Source organism: Apostichopus japonicus, chromosome 3, assembly GCF_037975245.1.
Source record: "Apostichopus japonicus isolate 1M-3 chromosome 3, ASM3797524v1, whole genome shotgun sequence".
Taxonomy (NCBI): domain Eukaryota; kingdom Metazoa; phylum Echinodermata; class Holothuroidea; order Aspidochirotida; family Stichopodidae; genus Apostichopus; species Apostichopus japonicus.
In genome coordinates this window covers 11,761,481-11,782,180 of record NC_092563.1, presented here as the reverse complement: position 1 = coordinate 11,782,180, position 20,700 = coordinate 11,761,481, and the positions used below count along the sequence as shown (strand labels likewise).

Below are 20,700 nucleotides of genomic sequence, written 5' to 3'. Positions count from 1 at the left end.
AATATGTGGAGAAGAGTACATAGTGTAAAGTACATAACTTACCTATGTTAAATGCAATATGTGGAGAAGAGTACATAGTGTAAAGTACATAACTTACCTATGTTAGCTGCAATATGTGGACAAGAGTACATAGTGAAAAGTACATAACTTACCTATGTTAAATGCAATATGTGGACAAGAGTACATAGTGTAAAGTACATAACTTACCTATGTTAAATGCAATATGTGGAGAAGAGTACATAGTGTAAAGTACATAACTTACCTATGTTAAATGCAATATGTGAACAAGAGTACATAGTGTAAAGTACATAACTTACCTATGTTAGCTGCAATATGTGGACAAGAGTACATAGTGAAAAGTACATAACTTACCTATGTTAGTTGCAATATGTGGAGAAGAGTACATAGTGTAAAGTACATAACTTACCTAGGTTAAATGCAATATGTGAACAAGAGTACATAGTGTAAAGTACATAACTTACCTATGTTAAATGCAATATGTGAACAAGAGTACATAGTGTAAAGTACATAACTTACCTAGGTTAAATGCAATATGTGAACAAGAGTACATAGTGTAAAGTACATAACTTACCTATGTTAAATGCAATATGTGAACAAGAGTACATAGTGTAAAGTACATAACTTACCTATGTTAAATGCAATATGTGGAGAAGAGCACATAGTGTAAAGTAGATAACTTACCTATGTTAGCTGCGTAGTCCCACCAGTCATAGTGACACTGTGATGTTTTTAATTTTGTGATTGACTCTCCCAATTTCACTTTCGGTCTAGATACGGCCATCCGTATGATAAGATACAGGGCAAATCCACTAATAATAAGACCAAGTCGTTTAATCAAGTCCACATCCGTGATACGTACTCTGGCTGCTGAGCGAACTCGAAATACCACGGATATTCTATGGAAATAATCGAGTGAAATTTAAGTCTCCTGCCAAAAGCTTTGATAGTTGAGCTATGAAATACATAATGCTGATTTTTATTTCTGAGTTAGTAACGCTCAAATTAGAAAACAATATTTAAGTTAGCAGAACAAATACTTTCTAGTAGGCAATACCCAAACCGATAGGTCTTTGTAAATATATATATTTAGACGAGTCTGCTCAAAGTATCTCTTTCCAGATCCGCCTTTAGGAATCACAAATGACTTCGAGTTAGTTAGAATCATGTTGTTCTCTGGAGTAAGGCAAATATGTCACCAAAACAGAACTAGTATTGTTCGATACAGGTGACAAACGCCTACTGTGGAATTACGACCTTCCTTACCGGTTTCGAACCTCTGGACGTACAATCAGCGTCCATAGCCTATTGGTTAGGGTGTCCGCATAAAAAGCGGGATGCCCGGGTTCGAATCCCGGTGGAGGCTGGAAGTTTCTTTCACTGTACTGGATTTTCCAACTCACTACAATTCCAATGATATATAGCTACACACACACACACACACACACACATATGTATATATATATATATATATATATATATATATATATATATATACATACATATATATATTAGAATTACATAAAATATCTAATACATTCAAATACAGATATGACTCATTACTATGATATTAATTGCGACAATGTTGTGTTATTGTGGGAATGCTATGTTATTGTGCTGACTTCAGACAAGTTTCTCAGTTATTCTATTCAACATAATATCATATTATGTCTATAGAAATAAGTTTAGAAGTAGTATTATAAGTTTTCGGAGCCTAGATAGTACTAGGTGTAGCTTAGAAACATTGCTAATGACTCGAAACCGAGGTGTTTTTTTCCTTGCAGCTGTAGAAAAAAAAGACTCCTTAACACGTCTCCGGGCAAACTTGGGAAATTTAAATTCTTTTACAATCTAGAGTAAGTAACCTTGCCAAAAATTATTTTTGCTTGTAAAAAAAAAGAAGAAAAAAAGTTGCCTCGCAATTAAGATGAAAGTACATCCGTATACCTGAAAATTCGTGCGGATCCTGCGAGCAATTATTCACACGTTATTTAATTAAACTCTCATTTAAAAATCCTTCCTGTACCGAAGAGAATTAAAATCTCTTGTCACTACGTGGAAAAGTTTGACCTTGAAATTTAGTGAGTCTATCCCGAGAAAGAAATTTTCTGCGGTGTGGATTCACTATTTGCTTCAAAGTTGAATTGAGTGCTAGCATCAATCGGTTTGAGCAAACTGCCCATTTGATCATGATCAATACTAACTCAATAATCTCTACAGTATGGTTTGCTGACGACAAGAATTCACTATAGAGATAAGGTTTACAACGGAGTTTATCGGCAGACGCAAAGTACGTGCGACGCAAATTATAAATAAAAGGGGAAATAGCAGCGAGTCGAATGAGCCTTGAAGCTAAATTTAAAACGGATATAATCACCACATGAAGTACTAGATTGCGGTACAATGATACCGAATGTGCAATACTGTTGCATATCTTCTTAACGTAACAGAATCAAACATTCTTAATTTATTCTTTGACATACAAACTTCCAGGAAATCTTAATTAAGTTTAAGTGCTCTGTTCTTTCATGGTAATGGTGATATTCATCTCTGAATAAATGGTCACTGCTATATGTTCTTGCATGGAAAATTACGACGTAAGACATACCAGTGGTTATGGAACTTATTTAAATTGAAAAGCTCTTATAAAGTTTCAAAACACGTAACCTTTGTTTTTTAGAGGGAAAGAGGGTGATAACAAGGCGCATGTACTATCGAACTTGGGGAAGTCAACATACTATGCAACAGATTCTTTCGGAATTGGATAGATTCTTTCTGTACAAATCAGTAGCCCACCCCTCCCCCAAACCATACTCTCTCTCTCTCTCTCTCTTACGTCACGCTTAACATATATTCTGACACTTTTCTTTATTGTTTATAAATGTCCATTTACGGCAATATTGCGTGCAATGGATCAACAGGTGCACCGAAAAGTATAAAAACGCTTATTAAGAAATACTTCAGTAGAGGTTACACCCATCCTTCGACGCACCCTGCACCCCTTCTCCTCCCCTTACACTTCAACATCCCATATATAGGCCTGCCCCGCCACTTATGTATATTTGCTTGTAGATATCCATTTACGTCCGCAACATTTCCAATAATGTATCAACAGGTAGCTTGAAATATGCAAGTAAACAATGTGGGTAGCATACCTCCATGTCTTGAGCAAAAGGGCGCCAAACATTGTGGCAAATCCGATTTCTTTAAACCATTGCATTGCAGCACAGCTGATATTGGTGGGTTTTGAGTAACTCACAAGTACCTGAAAATAAGCAAACAAATATATGACATGAAAATTACTCAAATTGATTCATTTTGTCGGAATTATTGATGTTCTTTTCCTAATTTTGCCATTTTTATGGGACGACGATATCGCTCACAAGCTGTATTAACGACATTGCTCGCATTTATGTAAACGATGATACCAATTTGTCACTAATCGCCTAATATTCCGTCGAGTATCGCTACATCTTACCGTTTATATTCCGGAATGAAATTTTTCATGACGTCTGTTTAAATAGCTTTACATTACGCAGCTTTAAAAAAAATGCATTTTTTTCTTCAAAAGTAGGCTACATTTCATAGCATAAATACATAGAGGTGCCTAACAGGTTTCGAAGGTTTACATATACACAAGATTTAACGCCAGTCTATCTTCATTCTAATTTACGATGAGTTTCGAACCAAATGCCATAAATGCCACAAGCGGGACAATTAAATGAAGCTGATTATGTTGACACAGCACATAAAACGGCAAGGATGATTAATACTGAAGTCAGTAATACTTGACAGCTTGTCTTATAGGAACACGATACTTCTATTAATGCATTAAATGTTCAGGGAAAACCAACTTGTAATCAACTGCTCTGGAGAATTATTAGTCATATTTTTACAAACGATGCTACAGGATATTGCACTATAGTTATTGGATTGAGTCTGTTATATAGTTATGCATAATAATGGACAAAGCAGATCCACATTCCATAATTCAAAACCTTATTAAAAATTGTTTACACAATAAGCGAGTTATAAGTAACTTAAAACAACTTGTGCAATCAATACACGTGATGAATTTCGGACTGGCATGCCATTCTCTGTGAAGGCTAACAGAAGCAGTGAACACCTGTCAAGTAATGGCCAGTTATAAAAAAATGGTATTCTTTATCTTATCACTCGGATGTTAAAGTCACTGAGACATTAGTGCATGATAAATCATTGATTCGAGAACCTCAGAGGAAAGTAAAGATGCACTTTTATTTATGTAAGTGATTTCTAATATAACTACTAGAGCATGCACACTGCAAATTTCTGTTTTTCTTCAACGTCAGAAGTCAATTTGTGACGTTTTCACTCAATGTCAGCAGGTCAGTGAAAATTTAGTTTTGAGTATATTGAAAACTTCACAATAGTTTAATACTGCTCAGTATTTCGTGACTTGACATGCCCTCATTGAAACATAAGCCAATATATTAGTGTTGTCACCAAAACAAAATCCCTGTTCCCTTTGTGATTCTGCAGTGATGCATTTCCAACAGTTTAGAAGAACATGTGAGCGGCTGATAAAGTAGTTCCGCGAAGACTGAAACCCATCTCAGCAGAACTTTGAAAGTTTCTACAGCTGATTACATCATCCCTAGTACATTTGTCTTGGACAGAACTAACACAAATGACATTATTATATACAATGGCCGAAACATTTATCTAAAGACTTTGTGGTTCAGTATCTTCTTCAGTTAGCTAAGTTACTGAAACGAAATCATAAACACAAGGATGCATTTAAAGATAGAAAAGAAACTTTAACACTAGTCATTGCGATTGCTATTCATTCAACTAAACGGATTTCATTAGAGAAACAGACTATTACTATTTATTGTCAACATTAAAAAATGATATAGGCGAACGAATATGATATGTATATCCTTACCGGGCAATATAAGAGAAATCCACCAAGAATAATGATCCTCAGGAGAACTGGACTGGCTGCCTTAACAACCTGGAGAGATAAACAACATAAATGAAACCAGTGAACCATAGTCTGACAAGGCAAGTAAAATATTGTACAATAGTAACAGTATTGTAGCATCGTACAACAGTAGCGTCATTGAATAGTATTGCATCATTGGTATTGTATAGAACAGCTTTCTACTAACATAGCGATGTAATATAATGTCGATACAGTACAAACACACACACACCTCTCCCTAGTACACAAATTGAATCCATCAATGTGGCTTTCATGATGGAACTAAGTCCGGAAGAGAAGATATGATAACTTGTACAAGATGTATTTGTTAGTTTTGTAATAATGATTTGACTATGGTTAATTTTGTTATTAATTTCAATATCAAACCGAAAAACATAATGAAAAGCATTGTCTTCATTTTATACCTGGCATCTTATTATCAGTATATAGAAAAATTAGTAATCATCAATGTTCATCTGATACTATGTGTGATGATGCCAAGCCAAAGGATGCGCAAATGAAACTAGAAGGAAGCCAATAGTACCTTATTACGATTGCGTTAATTTGGTTCAATTTATATCCTGCTGGGTCAGAATAGGCATATTGTCAGATAATTTCTTTCAGATGCATTTTTGTATGTTTTTTACTTTCTCCCGATCGTTGTACGATAAATCATTAGTTTGTGATGTAATATTGATTATGCCGTTTGAATGTATTGATCCGCTTTGCGGATATATTAACTGTTTATTCACACTATTTCACCGTATGTTTTGAGTATTTTATGTCAGAAACATTGTTGGTACTAGTTACTTTACTGATCGGGAACTTGTACAATGTGTTATATATGTGTGAAATGTAACTGATAAACAGACAACAGCTTTGCACCAAACACTTTTCTTGATTGACATTCTTTATGTTTTTCTTCCTTATTATTCCAGAAAGAAAATACGTATGGATATCCCTCTAAGTGTTACAATCGGTTTTCCAGTTCAATAACAAATACGGTTCACGAAATTTTAAATATATGTACAAAAATTAATCATTCTTTTTCAAATATCGGTTATTTAATGTCACAATTTAAAATAGAGCAAACCTCTGTAAGTCTGTTGACATTGGAACAACCACTTAGCTTCCCAGTGAACCGTCTGTTCTAGTTATATAATTTAACTGATATTTGAAGATTGGTGGACTAAAGCATATTTCTCACATCCAGCACATAGAATCGTCTATATTGCCTCTATTTCCTCATTTTCATTTCCCATCCAATTTGCTTGTCTTGTGTCTATGTTTTCTCATTGTCACTTCTTAAACCTCTGTAAAGTGCTTCATTTGACATCCTTTGACGTTCACGTCAACTGTAAGTAATATCTAAAATAACTTTAACATGTTGAAATAGTTAAAAATAGATGATATTTGTGTAGATAAATGGGCTGAGGTCTGCAAAACATAAATGTGCCGTTCTTTAGAGTTTACTATGCACATTTTATGGCATTAGCAGCAGTCGTGCTCAAGGAGATCTAATAAGTATTTCCTTCCTTTGGTTGAAATATAACGCAGTAGCGAAGTTTAAATTTACAAATTTACTGATAGTTATCTATCAAATATATATGTCGCTTTTAAAAGGTATTTCAAATATTATACGATTTATCATAATTTGCAAAGCCTATACCGTAAAGTTAATCTGTCAGCGTATTAATGTATACTTAACTTTATTATAAACGTACAATGTATGATATAAAAAAAGGTTCGGTAGCTTTCTCGGTCATGTATTTTTAGATAGATAGATAAGTATATATATATATATATATATATATATATATATATATATATATATATATATATATATATATATATATATATATATATATATATATATATATATACATATACATTAACGCATACAGTGGAATTACGACCTTCCTTACCGGTTTCGAACCTCTGGACATACAATCAGCGTCCATAGCCTAGTGTTTAGGGTGTCCGCATATAAAGCGGGATGCCCGGGTTCGAATCCCGGTGGAGGCTTGAAGTTTTTTCACTGTTCTGGATTTTCCAACTCATTACGTTTTCAATTATTAATATATATTTATATATATATATATATATATTATATATATATTATATTATATTATATATATATATATATACTAGTACTATGTACAAGATTTATATTATATACTATGGACGCCAAAGTTTAGTTGAAATCACTATAGCATAAAACAAAACCTATAATAAGCATGTATGAACAACCCTGTTAACATGATAAACGAAAAAACCACCTTGCAGTTCAATTCAAATGAACATTGCCTAGAACCTTTACTGGAGGACATTTTGGACAATGATGTGAATTTTCATAAGGAATCACTACTGGTTTTGGTGTCTGGTTATGCCTATACCATTTCAGTTACAATTTGCATCAACAGATTCTTATTTAGAGTTGAACTTCACCTAATACCATAGGATCTTTGTTTATTCGAAGACTTCACTTATAGTTGGCATGTTGAAGTAACACTGCAACGGTTCAGTATCTAACTAAACCATAGCATAAAACATATACATGTAATGCCATCTGTTTCTGAAGCAATAATTTTGATACCCAACATACATATGCTAAGTATGTTCAATTTTAAGTACTTGGTTATTTTATTAAAGACTCCTTGAAAACACAAACACGCTTCAAAGAATGATTCTTGCATGAAAAAGTACAAATCGATTAGTTTAATGAAGAAACAAAAGACTATGTGACCTCAAGACGTCCACTGTAATCAACATCACTTATTTAAAATGTATGCATCAATTAAGAAACTCGACTCTTTTCTCGCCATTTTTCATCAACAGCTGAGAAGAAATAGGTTTATCTACCAAAGGTCACGAGCAAATATTGTGTACTATACAAGTAAATTCGATAGCCTAGTGTATCCTTGGGCTGTGCCACGGTTTTAAATTAAGTCACCTAAGAATATGCTGAATTTTGATGGAATGAATCCGAGTAAGTCATCGGTTTAGTATATGGCTTATGTTATTCGAGTATAAACAAGTTTAAAGATAAAGACGGGTAAGATCATATGTGTTATTTATAAACCTCCATATGTAACAAATAAAAGAATCTACATTATGCAACTGATTCGGTATCAATTTGTACTTTACAAACGTATGGATGCAAGTTACAACACAAACAAGATAGCATTGTTCAATCATCTGAAAAAGATATATTATATGTAGATATACAAATAACAAAATAATGAACATTAATTTGATATATTATCTGACGAAAATATGTTATTGTCGTAAATTATACTTTTTTATATTATAGGATGTAACTGATGTATGAGAAAAGAGGTAATGTGTTGTTTACGTTTTATGCAAATGATTTATCATTTGGAGGCGTTGAGTTATTTTGAATCGCTTATATCAAGCCACAAATAACAAACATGCACCATGCATTATTTATCATACAGAGATGATGTGTTATTACTAACCTAATAAATGTAACAAAACTAATAATAATTGTTATAACTTGACATCTTGACACGATCGGTCATCTGGTGGGTGTCTTACCGTTCTTTACAGACGTTAATATAGAAGTCACAAACTTCGATTCTCCATGATATGTTATGTGGCCAATATGTGTCAGTTACAACGCTAATGCGCCAGGAACAGACATGTAGATTGGGTCCAGCCGATGTACAATTATTCATTATTTAAAAAGAACAAAAGTTCCTAATGATTCGTCATATCCAGAATTTACAAACTGTGTGGACTAGTGTATATAGTACACACTGTACATGTATTCTCTGAAAATATATCAAAATTGGTGATTGATTACATTTTTTTAAACCGGATGTATATCAAAACAAGTTCGACAAGTTTACTCCTAACCTAGCCCTATAGATGTTTTTTTCCCCACCAAAATACAGGTTAAGTAAGAGATAGTTAATGAATAATTTGAGTCGATCCTCAATATTTGTTACCAGTCACTTCATGGTATCACACAATTGTAAGCAAAGTGGTAATTTTGTTGTTACTTGACAATGTAAATTAAACTTGGCAAGCAAAGCTAATGATATAAATTCATTGGCTTTGAAATTGAACAGAAACGGTAACATGGTAATAAATAGTTGTAGTCTTATATTTTTGCTAAATATTACTGACGAAGACGTATTTAGTATTCTTGGAAAGCTCATGTGCTGCCTAAAGAGATTGATGCATGTTTTCTCTCGAGCACTAACATATACTGTAGATACGTTCTTACACTGCAGAGATATCCCACTACAAATACGGTTGTATTTCAACTGTGACGTTCAATGCCCAAAGCACTGTAGCTTGATCCTTCTTCCATTTATCGATTTTTAGAATATCCCCAAGCGATTGATTGTTCTATGGAGCCAGTTGTCTACTGTCACATTCAATCCGCTAACCCATCCTACAAAGCTCCTGAATACTATTCTGGTAACTCGCCTTTGTTTGCTTTGAAATTTTAATTTCAAGGCATAATTATTTCGGTAACTGATTCGTTATTTCACTGGATTCATCACCTGCTTTGAATTACATGATTAAAGAATTTCAGCATTATATAGTAAAGTACAACTAACGAACAGTTGAGTAAACAGTCTGCGGTTGAAATTAGAGTGAAATTAATTAAGTATTCCCAATGCTTGAATAAATCACATGCAAAGTTTGTGTTTGTGTAACCTCTCAAATTCTGCAAATGACTTCACGCAATAACATCATTCTGGTTTCAAGAAATCTTTGGTAAGGGTATATGGGATGGCATTATGAACATGAATATTTTATGTTCTTGCTTGTACCATTTATGCTAAACCGTAATATAACATAATATCCAGGTCTGTTGGTTACAGATTTTACTTTGCTATTTTGATTACTTGTCGTTCATTACGAGTAGAACAATATATATATATATATATATATATATATATATATATATATATATATATATATATATATATATATATATATATATATGTATATATATATATACATATATATATATATATATATATATATATATACATATATGTATATATATATATACATATATATATATATTTGTGTACCTACTAAAATATACATGTATTTCTACACGCTGATCGACTTCATTCATTTGAACGCGAATGTAATTTATTTGGAAGTGGGTTTGACGAGAGCAGCATTGACAAGCAGACTATCCCAGGTGTTCTTTCCCTCTATCTTCTGAACTATACCGTCTACCTAAACCTTGAATCAAACCCATTGAGGACGACGTGCAATTTGCTCCCAATGCATATAAATTAAGACTAATTAACTAATGGAAGCTCAAATTCACCTGTTCGGGATCATGGTGACTACCAATGCTGTGGTTCTATACTCTAGTTAGCCAATCGCGAGCAAAATTAACTCTGTGATGAGATACTTCGAGATAGCAGTATAACAGTGTACATCTGAAAAGGTGCCAAGGACATTCGGGCCAGTTAGTGTGTTGTTTATATTAATAATAATCAGTAGTTATTTTTAAGATGCATAAGCTACCACGGGCTTATGGATTACAACCTTACAACACGTCGGATGGCTTCCAATTCCACATTTTTAAACTCAATTTGGAATCTTTTCAATTTAGAAAGTCATTTCATATGGGAAAATCGTTGATTGCTCTTGGATGAAAAACCCACCTTACTTGACCCGGCCGGGTATCGAACCGGAACCTCCCGATTGCTAAGCTTCGTTGCTTCACCGCCTTTTTTCCACTCGGCCACAGAACCGGTTTGAAATATGTTACCCTTTATGATTTTGCATTTTGTCTTTAACATGCTAAAGTACCGTATGAAAGATTGTGCACCGGTGGTAAAGACAATTATTAGTATTTGCTTTTAGTTTTTCTACGTGAGGAAGATTTTTTTCTTTCCATTAAAATGTAAATTGTCTCTTCAATGTATTCAGTTAATTTCTGTGACAAATATTGTTTTGCTTCAATGGAAATAACAGTGAAGCTACAAAGACCTGCTTATGGTTTATTATTGTATTAGTTTAGTCACATACCATGTTAGCAGTGTAATGTATGCACAGAACAGTTAACACTGGCGTAGCAAATGAGTGGCTGATAGGAGAGACCAGTTTATAAAATGAGGGTCTATAAGGAATATGGGGCAGACTGCGTGTTCGTTAACAAGTCAACAAGCCTAGTTTCCTTTTCCATAACACCTTTTAGGGTGCTATAAGTTCATAACCTCGGTCTAGGATACTTTAACTTTAAATGAAGATTGTTAAGTCACAATGCTACTTACAATTAACACCTGGCCATTATATTTTACAAAAGCTACTAAGTTATCTTAAAAGAAGAAGAAAAGGCTATAGGTTTCACAATAGTAGGCCTATATTAGGTCCATTAGCTATTTTTACAGACAAGGTCAAGACTAACATTAGAAACAAATGTTCTACATCGATTTATATTTTGCCATGTCCTATGGTCTTTGCACAAGTTTTGTATCATGTAATGTAGAAACATATCCCCTTGGTAAAGGTTTCATTGGCCTAGGAAAGTACAGGCCCATGCAGGCTGTACATAACCTGTTATAATCGTCAGTTATATGATAATATTAGGACCACCAGTGGTAATAGATTTAAGGTCCTTATACGTAATAAATGTTAACAATTTAAGTAGAGAATAGCGATAACTTATATATGCGTTCATTTCACCATGTCGCCTCGCCTCCTTCCGCCGCCTCCCGATAAAAATGTTATGCAACCTAACGTAGCCCCGTAAAAGCTCTAAGGTTAACGATATGCATTTAATAGCAGACAGACCATAATATTAGTGGACTTTTGATTTTGTTCAATCGGCAAATTTGATACTAAATATAGGTCTTTAATGAACCATGGTACTAACACTATTGTCCCATTTCTGAGGAATTGTACAGCCAAATGCGGAGAGTTATAAAACCGTATGGGCGATCTTCACCGTGATGATGTCCTAAAATACCGCAAATATTGAGTTGTAGTTTTATCACCCGCGTGTACTTTCATATTGTGTTAAAAGGTGACAACTGATATACGAGTACTTCAGAACACCTTGTGTGACGTCATACTCCCATTTTCTATGTACATGGGTAGACAAGCCGCTTACGCAATGACCATTATATATACGTGCCAGCTCTCCTGATAATCTAACTTGCATTTCTTGAAGAAAAAAAATTGACATCGTTTGAGACTATTTCAGGGAGCTCAATATCATTGACAGTTTCTTTCTTAAACTATAGCCTATGGTTGACCATTCAGATACTCATTAAACAATTCCTCTCTCTCTTTCTCACTCTCTCCACCTCTACCTCTCCACCTATCTCTCTCTCGCTCTCTTCAAAGTGTAAAGCATGGTCGCTTGAATGTCGACACGCTCGCAATTCTTTCGTCAGTTTTCAGTTTTTTAAATTAAAAAAAAAGAATTTTGATTGGACAAAATGTTGAAGATGTGATATCAGCATCATAGGGTGACGATGTGGATATCAAGGTGGACATATAAGATTTGTTTTGGTGCTTACAATCACTAACTCTGTGGATACCAGGGTGGATATATTAGATTTGTTTTGGTGCTTATGAAACATATCGATGTGGATATCAAGGTGGACATATTATATTTGTTTTGGTGCTTATGAAACACTTACTCTGTGGATATCAAGGTGGATATGTTAGATTTGTTTTGGTGCTTATGAAACACAAACTATGTGGATATCAAGTTGGATATATTATATTTGTTTTGGTGCTTATGATTCACAAACGATGTGGATATCAAGGTGGATATGTTAGATTTGTTTTGGTGCTTATGAAACATATCGATGTGGATATCAAGGTGGACATATTATATTTGTTTTGGTGCTTATGAAACACTTACTCTGTGGATATCAGGGTGGATATATTATATTTGTTTTGGTGCTTATGAAACACTAACTCTGTGGATATCAGGGTGTATTTATTAGATTTGCTTCGGTGCTTATGAAACACAAACGATGTGGATATCAAGGTGGATATATTAGACTTGTTTTGGTGCTTATGAAACACTAACTCTCTTTTAAAATAATACCTAAGAGTGGAATTTGATTGACAACTGCAATCGTTCAGCCAGGGATATCATTAAAAGATATTCAGTTGAATCTTACCTTGACTTCTCTGAAGTAGACTGTGAATAGCATCAGTGGGAGCAGGCAGATCGTTACCATACACTGAATTACCAGCAGTGTTGTCCTTAAAACCCAGTTGTGTTCAAACATGCATGACCGTCCATCTTCGCAAACTGTGCAGCCGTTGCCGCATGGTAAACAACGCATATCTTTGTACGAGTTCTCAATCCCTGCGATATCTTTGTAAAATTCTGCCTCTATGTCAGTACCGTTGTAGTACCGCAAATCCTTTGGAACACTTATGTTTGGAAAGTAAAAACCGTCTCTACAGACACACTTGTATGACCCTCGACTAAATCCTCTTCCATGGAGGGGTATACACTACGGACAAATCAGAGAGAAATTAATAATATTAACTTACATTCAACCAATCCGTGTTATTTAGCTATTATTGTAGTATAATGAGTAAAGTAGCCACATAGTATATAACTGAGTCAAAATTGAGTGTTAAAGTGTTAATCGGTACTGTCCTCAATATGCTAAAAGTCACAAACTACAACCAGTTTTCTGTGGTTTACTTTTTATTGACAACATATTTGGCATCGGAATTAAAATAATGAAGAATTAATTTCAATTTAATGGTTGCTAATTGCTTTAATGATTATTTTTATAGTAATCGGCTGAACTTAGCCGGGCACATTGAAGAAAGTAATGTCAGTTTCATTAGTTTCCTTAAAAACACTAATCCTAATTGTATGTTTATTTTCTCAACTAACTGTACGGAAATTTCTTCAATTTGAAAAAAAAAGGTTCAGCGGCTGGGACTGACGGTATAACTGTCAATATACTTCGTACTTGCGAAAATCTTCTTGAAGCGCTCACCTATATTTTGCAACCTTTTTCTCTCTATTGGTATTGTTCCTTGTAGTATGAAAGTTGCTAGAATAACGCCTATTTTCAAAACTGTTGCTTTCAAACTACCGACCAATCTCGATTCTTTGTACAATTTCTAAGTTCTCAAGAAAACCTTGCATAAGAAACTCACAGATTTCCTAGACAATAATGATATTATTTCATGACGTCAATTTGGTTTTCGTGGGAATCTTTCCACTTATATGGGGGCAGCAGATATAGTCCAGTACATCGATAAAGGGTTCAGTAACAAAGAATTAACTATTGGTGTGTCTTTCTAAAGCATTCGACACTGTCAACCATAACATCTTGCTTAAAAAAGCTTAGCCATTATGGAATCCGTGGGAATGTATATAATTGGTTCGAAAGCTATCTTTTCAAGAGAGAACCATCAATGATCAAATTTCTAAGACCAGTACAGTAAGCTGCGGAGTCCCCACAGGGTTCTGTACTTGGAACACTACATTATCTTATCTACATAAATGACTTGTGTAACTGTTCTCATATTCTTAACTTTCCACTGTTTGCAGACAACACAAGTATTCTTTATAAGCACAGTGATGTTCTTTGTGCTGCTCGTGTCGATAACTCTGCACTATATTCTGCATCGAACTGGTTTGAAGCAAATAAGTTGTCTTTAAATGTAAGCAAAACAAAGGTTGATACAGGTAACGTTTTTATTGATAAAGGTGATATTACTCTTGTTGACAAAGTTAATTTTTCAGATATTCATCTTGACTCAAATATCACCTGGAAGTATCATATTAACAGTCGTATGCTCCCAAATCTCAAAGATTATTGGAACTTTCTTCATATATAATTCGCTACTTTTGTACCATGGCATACACTTAAAACACTGTACGATTCCCTCGTTAAATCAAAGCTGTCTTATTGCAACATAATTTGGGGAAACCCCTATCCATCTTACCTTAATCGCCTGTTTACAACTGATTACAAATTCTAGTTATCGTGCTGAGAGTAATATCTTATTTTCTAACTTAAAAATCTTAAATATCTTTGATACATGTATACAAAGTCGCTCCAAGTCGCTCTATTTATGTATAAAAATGTTAAATGGACTTTTGGCTTCTAACTTTGATGATTACTATCTTTTCAATTGTGACATTCATAACTACAATAGACGCTTTTATCAAAACTTCCGTACAAATTTGATCACTTCCGAGAGGACTCATCGACTTTTTATCAGTTCTGGAGTTACAATCTGGAATAGTTTGAACAACACAATAAAAACATCCAAAAGTATTCATTGCTTCAAACAAAAAATGAAATTATTTCATTTAACGATTATAATCATTAAGCAGTGATTCTTTCTATCTTCTTTGTTCTTTGTCCTTTGTTCTTTTTTCTTTTCTTCTTCCTCTTACTTATCCTTTGTATTCTTTTGTTTTTGTTTGTAAAGGGGGACTGCTCGTAAAAGCGATGCTTCTTCAGTACTCCTCCACCTCCTGGTAATTTAATTATTCTCCATTGTATTTATATTATATGGAAATAAATCAATCTCAACTCAAACTCAATTACAGTATTTACCTTCGGTATCTAACTATATTTAAATTTTTGGCAATTTTAATTTTATTTTCTGAAAATCAAAGCCACCGTCATGCCCATATGTTTTAATCCACGGATTGAAGTCACAAGTCGTAACCTTTTAACTTCCAGAATTGTTTTAGCAAGTGCGAGGTTTGCTTCAGTAATGTATGATAGAGATATATTATCCGACATCCATTTTTGTCTCTTATAAATTATCGGGATATGAACATTTATACCTCCTGAACACCCCCGTTCTCTCCCTCCCTTCCACTGTTTTCAGTCTGATTTCCATCATATCTAAAACACGGTTACATTTAAAAGAACTTCTCATGCTGTATATTATGCGGTTGTTCGTCAGCCCCAAAATATAAACCTTCCATATTTCTTGGGCCCTCAATTTACGACGTATCTTTAGCTTTGGCTTCTGAGCTTCCCCCTAATCGCTGGTATGTTTCAAGGTTGCAGACAGTTGTACTATCCGTTTTGTAGCTGTTCTTGACAGCCCCTTACCACTTACATTTGAAGATTGCTTGCTGCTTCAGGACCCTTATGGATGCATGTGGTCGGATTACATAGATGGTCTTTCGGACTTTGGTAAGACTTTTTGTTAATGTGATATATTTTGTTTTTACAATAATTCAAAATGAAATAAAAGAAATTACTTAGCAGTAAAGAATGAAATAACTTTCTTTAACATACTAGCGTCAGCCTGTAGTTACAATGCATCCCAAATAGAACACGAGAAAGCAATAATTCATTTCAAAGTATCCATCCATTTACAAAATTAATTATAAAGATCGGTTAGATATGAGAATAAATTGAATTATAAACTTGATTTAAAAGGTTTCGTTAAATCCTAACCTTTTGAGATATATTTTCACATCGAGATGAGTTTGCAAAGATATTTTCGACATCTTCCTCAGTTCCGTTTTCTGTTGGACATTGATTGATATCGATCCCCCTCAAATCAATATCGATACCGCTTGTCCCCCTGTTTAAACAAAAAACACAACAAGTTATGGTTATGCTACGTCTATTGTTTTATCCATCCGTTTTAATTGGGATGCTCTTGTCCATATCTGCTGGGTTATATAACCTGCGCAATGAATATGTCAAACAGAAGCCAGGTTGCATTCACGGACTCAGCTTCAGTAGCTTACAATGATTAACAATAAATATGAAAAGTTTATATATGTCCTCACATCTGTATGTGGCGTTTTTTTCAGCGACGCATATGAGAAAGTTGCAATGTACAGTTCTGAAAACCAGGTAGGGTTTTAATCGTGTCTTAAAATACCAAGTATATGAAGAATTATGCACTTTCTGGAAGAAAGAATTCCAAACTGCTACAACATATGAAGAAAGAGGAAATAGCTCTAGATTACTAACATTTGAATAAATGAACAAATGCTGCCTCTGCCTGATTAATACCTTTTACCTTTGATTCGGAAATTGTTTATGGTTTCAATAAAGGCAACGTTTTATTCAGATAATTTAACGTTGTGAATTTCGGTCATTTGTTATTCAGGTTTGCGTCAAGTCGTTTCACAGACACTCTTGCAAAATGACAGAGAAGCGGTAACAACTTCAGTTAATTTATTTCTTGGTAGTACTGCATATCCTCATAGGAAAATTGCTATATTGCTCACGCAATCTTAGAAAGCAATCCAGCTGTCCAACGAGATCAAGTGATGGTAATCAAGTGACGTCATTAAAATAGAACTATAAAGTGTTCCGACCTGCATCAGACAGTTTAATGTGTTCTCCATTCACGATATCACAAGATATTGTTTAATGATCTTTTCTGAGTGAAATGAATATGTTCAAACTTTTATATGTAATAAGGAACAGTTCCAGCTATAGAGGTAAGAACAATGTGTTTGTCTTTACTTGCTTTGTATAATAAATTAGTTTTGTTCTTAGTGATCCTATATAGATATAGATATATATATATGTATATATGGAATTTTTCTGGAAGTGGAATTTTTCTGGTGTGTGTTGTTCTTTTATTTTTTTTCTTTATTTATTTACTATATATCTGTCAAACCACTTGCTACACATTCATTTAATATTTACGGCTTGGCTTGGCTATAAAAAGTGGTTCAAAGCACCAGGGTGCACTCTGTACAATCAATACACTTGGGTAATACCCCCTCAATGACAGTTATACAAAACCAATTTATACGCATTCACACACCAGTAGACTCACTGTGATCGAGTGGTACGGACTTCGGTCTGTGACACAAGATCCGGGGGTTCGATTCCTACCTTCGCCTGATGAGTCCCAAAAGGACGAAACCGGTCGTGAAGTGGAATTGTTCTGGTGTGTTGTTCTTTATTTATTTACTATATATATATATATATCTATATATCTTTATATATATATATATATATATATATATATATATATTCATTGATCTCGGTATGTCGGAATCGCATTAAATGATAATGGATTATGTATTTTATTGTTCTCGTTGGCATATTTTATACCATGCCAAATTACATTTGTGTAGTTTATGCCACATAAAAGCCAGTATTGCAAAAATTTGTTAATTCTGTTAGTTGTTAGTATTTTCTTCGCTCGAGTACTAATACTCACAAGATTACTAGTATCCACTATTTAAAGCGAACCATAGCGCTTAAGCTATATAGCTAAACAGTTTTGATTAAGCATTTCAAGGTTGTATTTTGGTACAATGCCGCATCGAATGTGAACCAAAAAATAACCCGCTTTGCATCCTGCATGAATTAAAAAAGAAGTTTTGTGTGTACAGTGTATGCACACAACATTAGCAATTACATAAAATCTGAAATGTCTCTTAAAATCCAATATAATTACATGTCAGCTCTCCAATGTTTCCTTCTCTTTTTTCATAAGATCTTGAAAAGCTATTCCATTAAGCATTTTATCAACAATCCTCTGCAAAGTATCGAACAATACATCAATTTAACATTTTTTTGCATGGAACTTTCAATGAGGGCAGATCAATGTGATTTCTGGCTGTCGTTGAAGTCACCTTTGGTCTGTTCTTGATTACATGGTACCTTTCATGTTGAGCGACCGCGACCCAATTTTCACTTACCAGAATGCGGCAAAATTCAATAAGGACTAGTTCTGAAGAGACGATGGCTAACAGCTAGCGTATTGTAGTGGGCTTTTAATTAAAGAAACGTGCCATTCATGTGTATTAGAATAGCAGGCAATTTATTGCACGTAATTTCAGTGTACAAAGAGACGGAAGAACTTCTTCTAAAATCAGTGAATGGATGTCAAATGTAACACCAGAAATGATCAATGGAGAAATTAGAGTAGTGAACTATTTCTCTGTATTTATGATTCAATTCGGTGCATTATTATGCCCGGCCGCTCTCACCATGCTTGTCATAGTACAATACTGAAGTAGGTTTGACGTCAGCTTATCTCTGTTCAGATTTGAGGGAATGTCTATGACACATCAAGTCCCTTTACATCGAGTACTCACCGAGGAAATCCAGCCGGGAACGTGTTAATGAAACGTTCAACATTGGCGAACAAAAATGTCTCACTAAAAAGATGCCAAATATGGTACAATAGTGGGGAAGGTGGCCTCTCATTTCTGAAAGGTCATCAAACGACGGGACATTCAACATTTTGGAACGAATAAGATATTTACCTTTCAACTATTTATCCTATCGATGTATGTATGGTTATTAACGTACCAAATCGTGCAGAAATATTGCCCTATCTGTGAAATGTACGTGATATCCCCTAAAATTACGGTTGGTTAGGACGGGAGGCCCGGAATCGAATCCCGGTGGATGCTGGAAGGTTTTCACAAGTTCTAGATTTTCCATCTCAGTGCCTTCGTCGGTAGTGTGTCCTTCTAAGACATTCATTGACACATGTTGCTCTAGACAGACACACAAAGTAAATTTGTCAAGAAGTTATGCTGTTGTTGTATATGCGGCACTGTATGTGTGTGCTGCTATGTTCTATCTTGTACCTAAGCATATTTTGTAACCAGAATGTGTTTTTTCACTTGAGAGGATTCAATGCAGTGAAATTCAATAACCACGTAACAACGAAAATCCAGAACAGTGAAAAAACTCCCAGCTTCCACCGGGATTCGAACGCGGGCCTCCCGCTTTATATGCGGACACCCTAACCACTAGGCTATGGACGATTGTATGTCCATAGGTTCGAAACCAGTAACGAAGGTCGTAGTTTCACTGTAGGCGCTTGTCACCTGTATAGAAAATACTAATTCTGTTGTGGTGACATATTTGCCTTGCTCTAGAGATCAAACGTGATGCTAACCAACTCGAAATCATTTGTGAAAGAAATACTTTGAACAGACTTTTGTTAATGAAATGGAGGTAAACGACAAAGACAAATGAATATATATATATTAATATATACATTTATATATATATATATATATATATATATATATATATATATAGCATATATAGCATAAAGGCCCATAGAATCACAAAGGCCTAAATAAATATGTTTATTTGTAATGTAATATCCAACCTAGGCAATTGTTAAGCGCTGATTCATCCGGAAACATGGAGTCACGATCATTACATGTGAACTTACGAACATAGCATAAGTGAACGTGTATGATTTAACAAGACGCGTACGTGCTTAACGTCCATGAGATCTGTGTTTATCGATTGAAAGCCGATCACAAGTCTCTTCTTCGGGTATTTGAAACTGAAATGGTCATATATGCTATACACAGATCTTGTTGCAATATGGTAACACACTCATATGTCATTGACCGTTCACCCAGTGCTGAATTTGGCGATAGAAAGTGCACTTAACCACTGGGAACAATTGACCTGACTTGAGGTAAACTAAGCATTCTTAAAGCAAATTTTGTCGTCGACAAACTTCTATTAGATATAAATTTAATCATATTAGACTTGTTATCGGCGGCGTTGGATCATTTTCTTTGGTTCTGAAGGTATTAACACCGCGGTTTAAGTTCGTCCCTGAATACATATTCTAAAAAGCGGATGATATAACTGAACGCAACGGACAACTCTCAAGAAAGTTCATCTCTGAGGCTAATCATTCATGAGAATGACACTCATATAACACAGTGACGTGTGGAACAATCACGTGAACAGCATTTCAATAAATGTTGCGAGTTATCTATGTAC

The 20,700-nt window shown here is 34.4% G+C and overlaps 1 protein-coding gene and 1 non-coding gene across 2 annotated transcripts in view; one reads left to right on the top strand and one right to left on the bottom strand.

Moving 5' to 3' along the window:
- Positions 1-20,700, bottom strand: part of LOC139963360 (metabotropic glycine receptor-like) — a 75,097-nt gene that overhangs the window by 11,022 nt on the left and 43,375 nt on the right. Inside the window, exons 4-8 of the mRNA XM_071964034.1 lie at positions 16,411-16,540; positions 13,129-13,470; positions 4,946-5,014; positions 3,174-3,283; positions 703-917 (exon numbers count right to left, since the gene is read on the bottom strand). Of these exons, the coding sequence (XP_071820135.1) occupies positions 703-917; positions 3,174-3,283; positions 4,946-5,014; positions 13,129-13,470; positions 16,411-16,540 (866 nt within the window). The remainder of the gene's footprint in view (positions 1-702; positions 918-3,173; positions 3,284-4,945; positions 5,015-13,128; positions 13,471-16,410; positions 16,541-20,700) is intronic.
- On the top strand, positions 1,313-1,384 carry Trnaf-aaa (transfer RNA phenylalanine (anticodon AAA)). Its single transcript has one exon. It is a non-coding gene; the product is annotated as a tRNA-Phe (tRNA).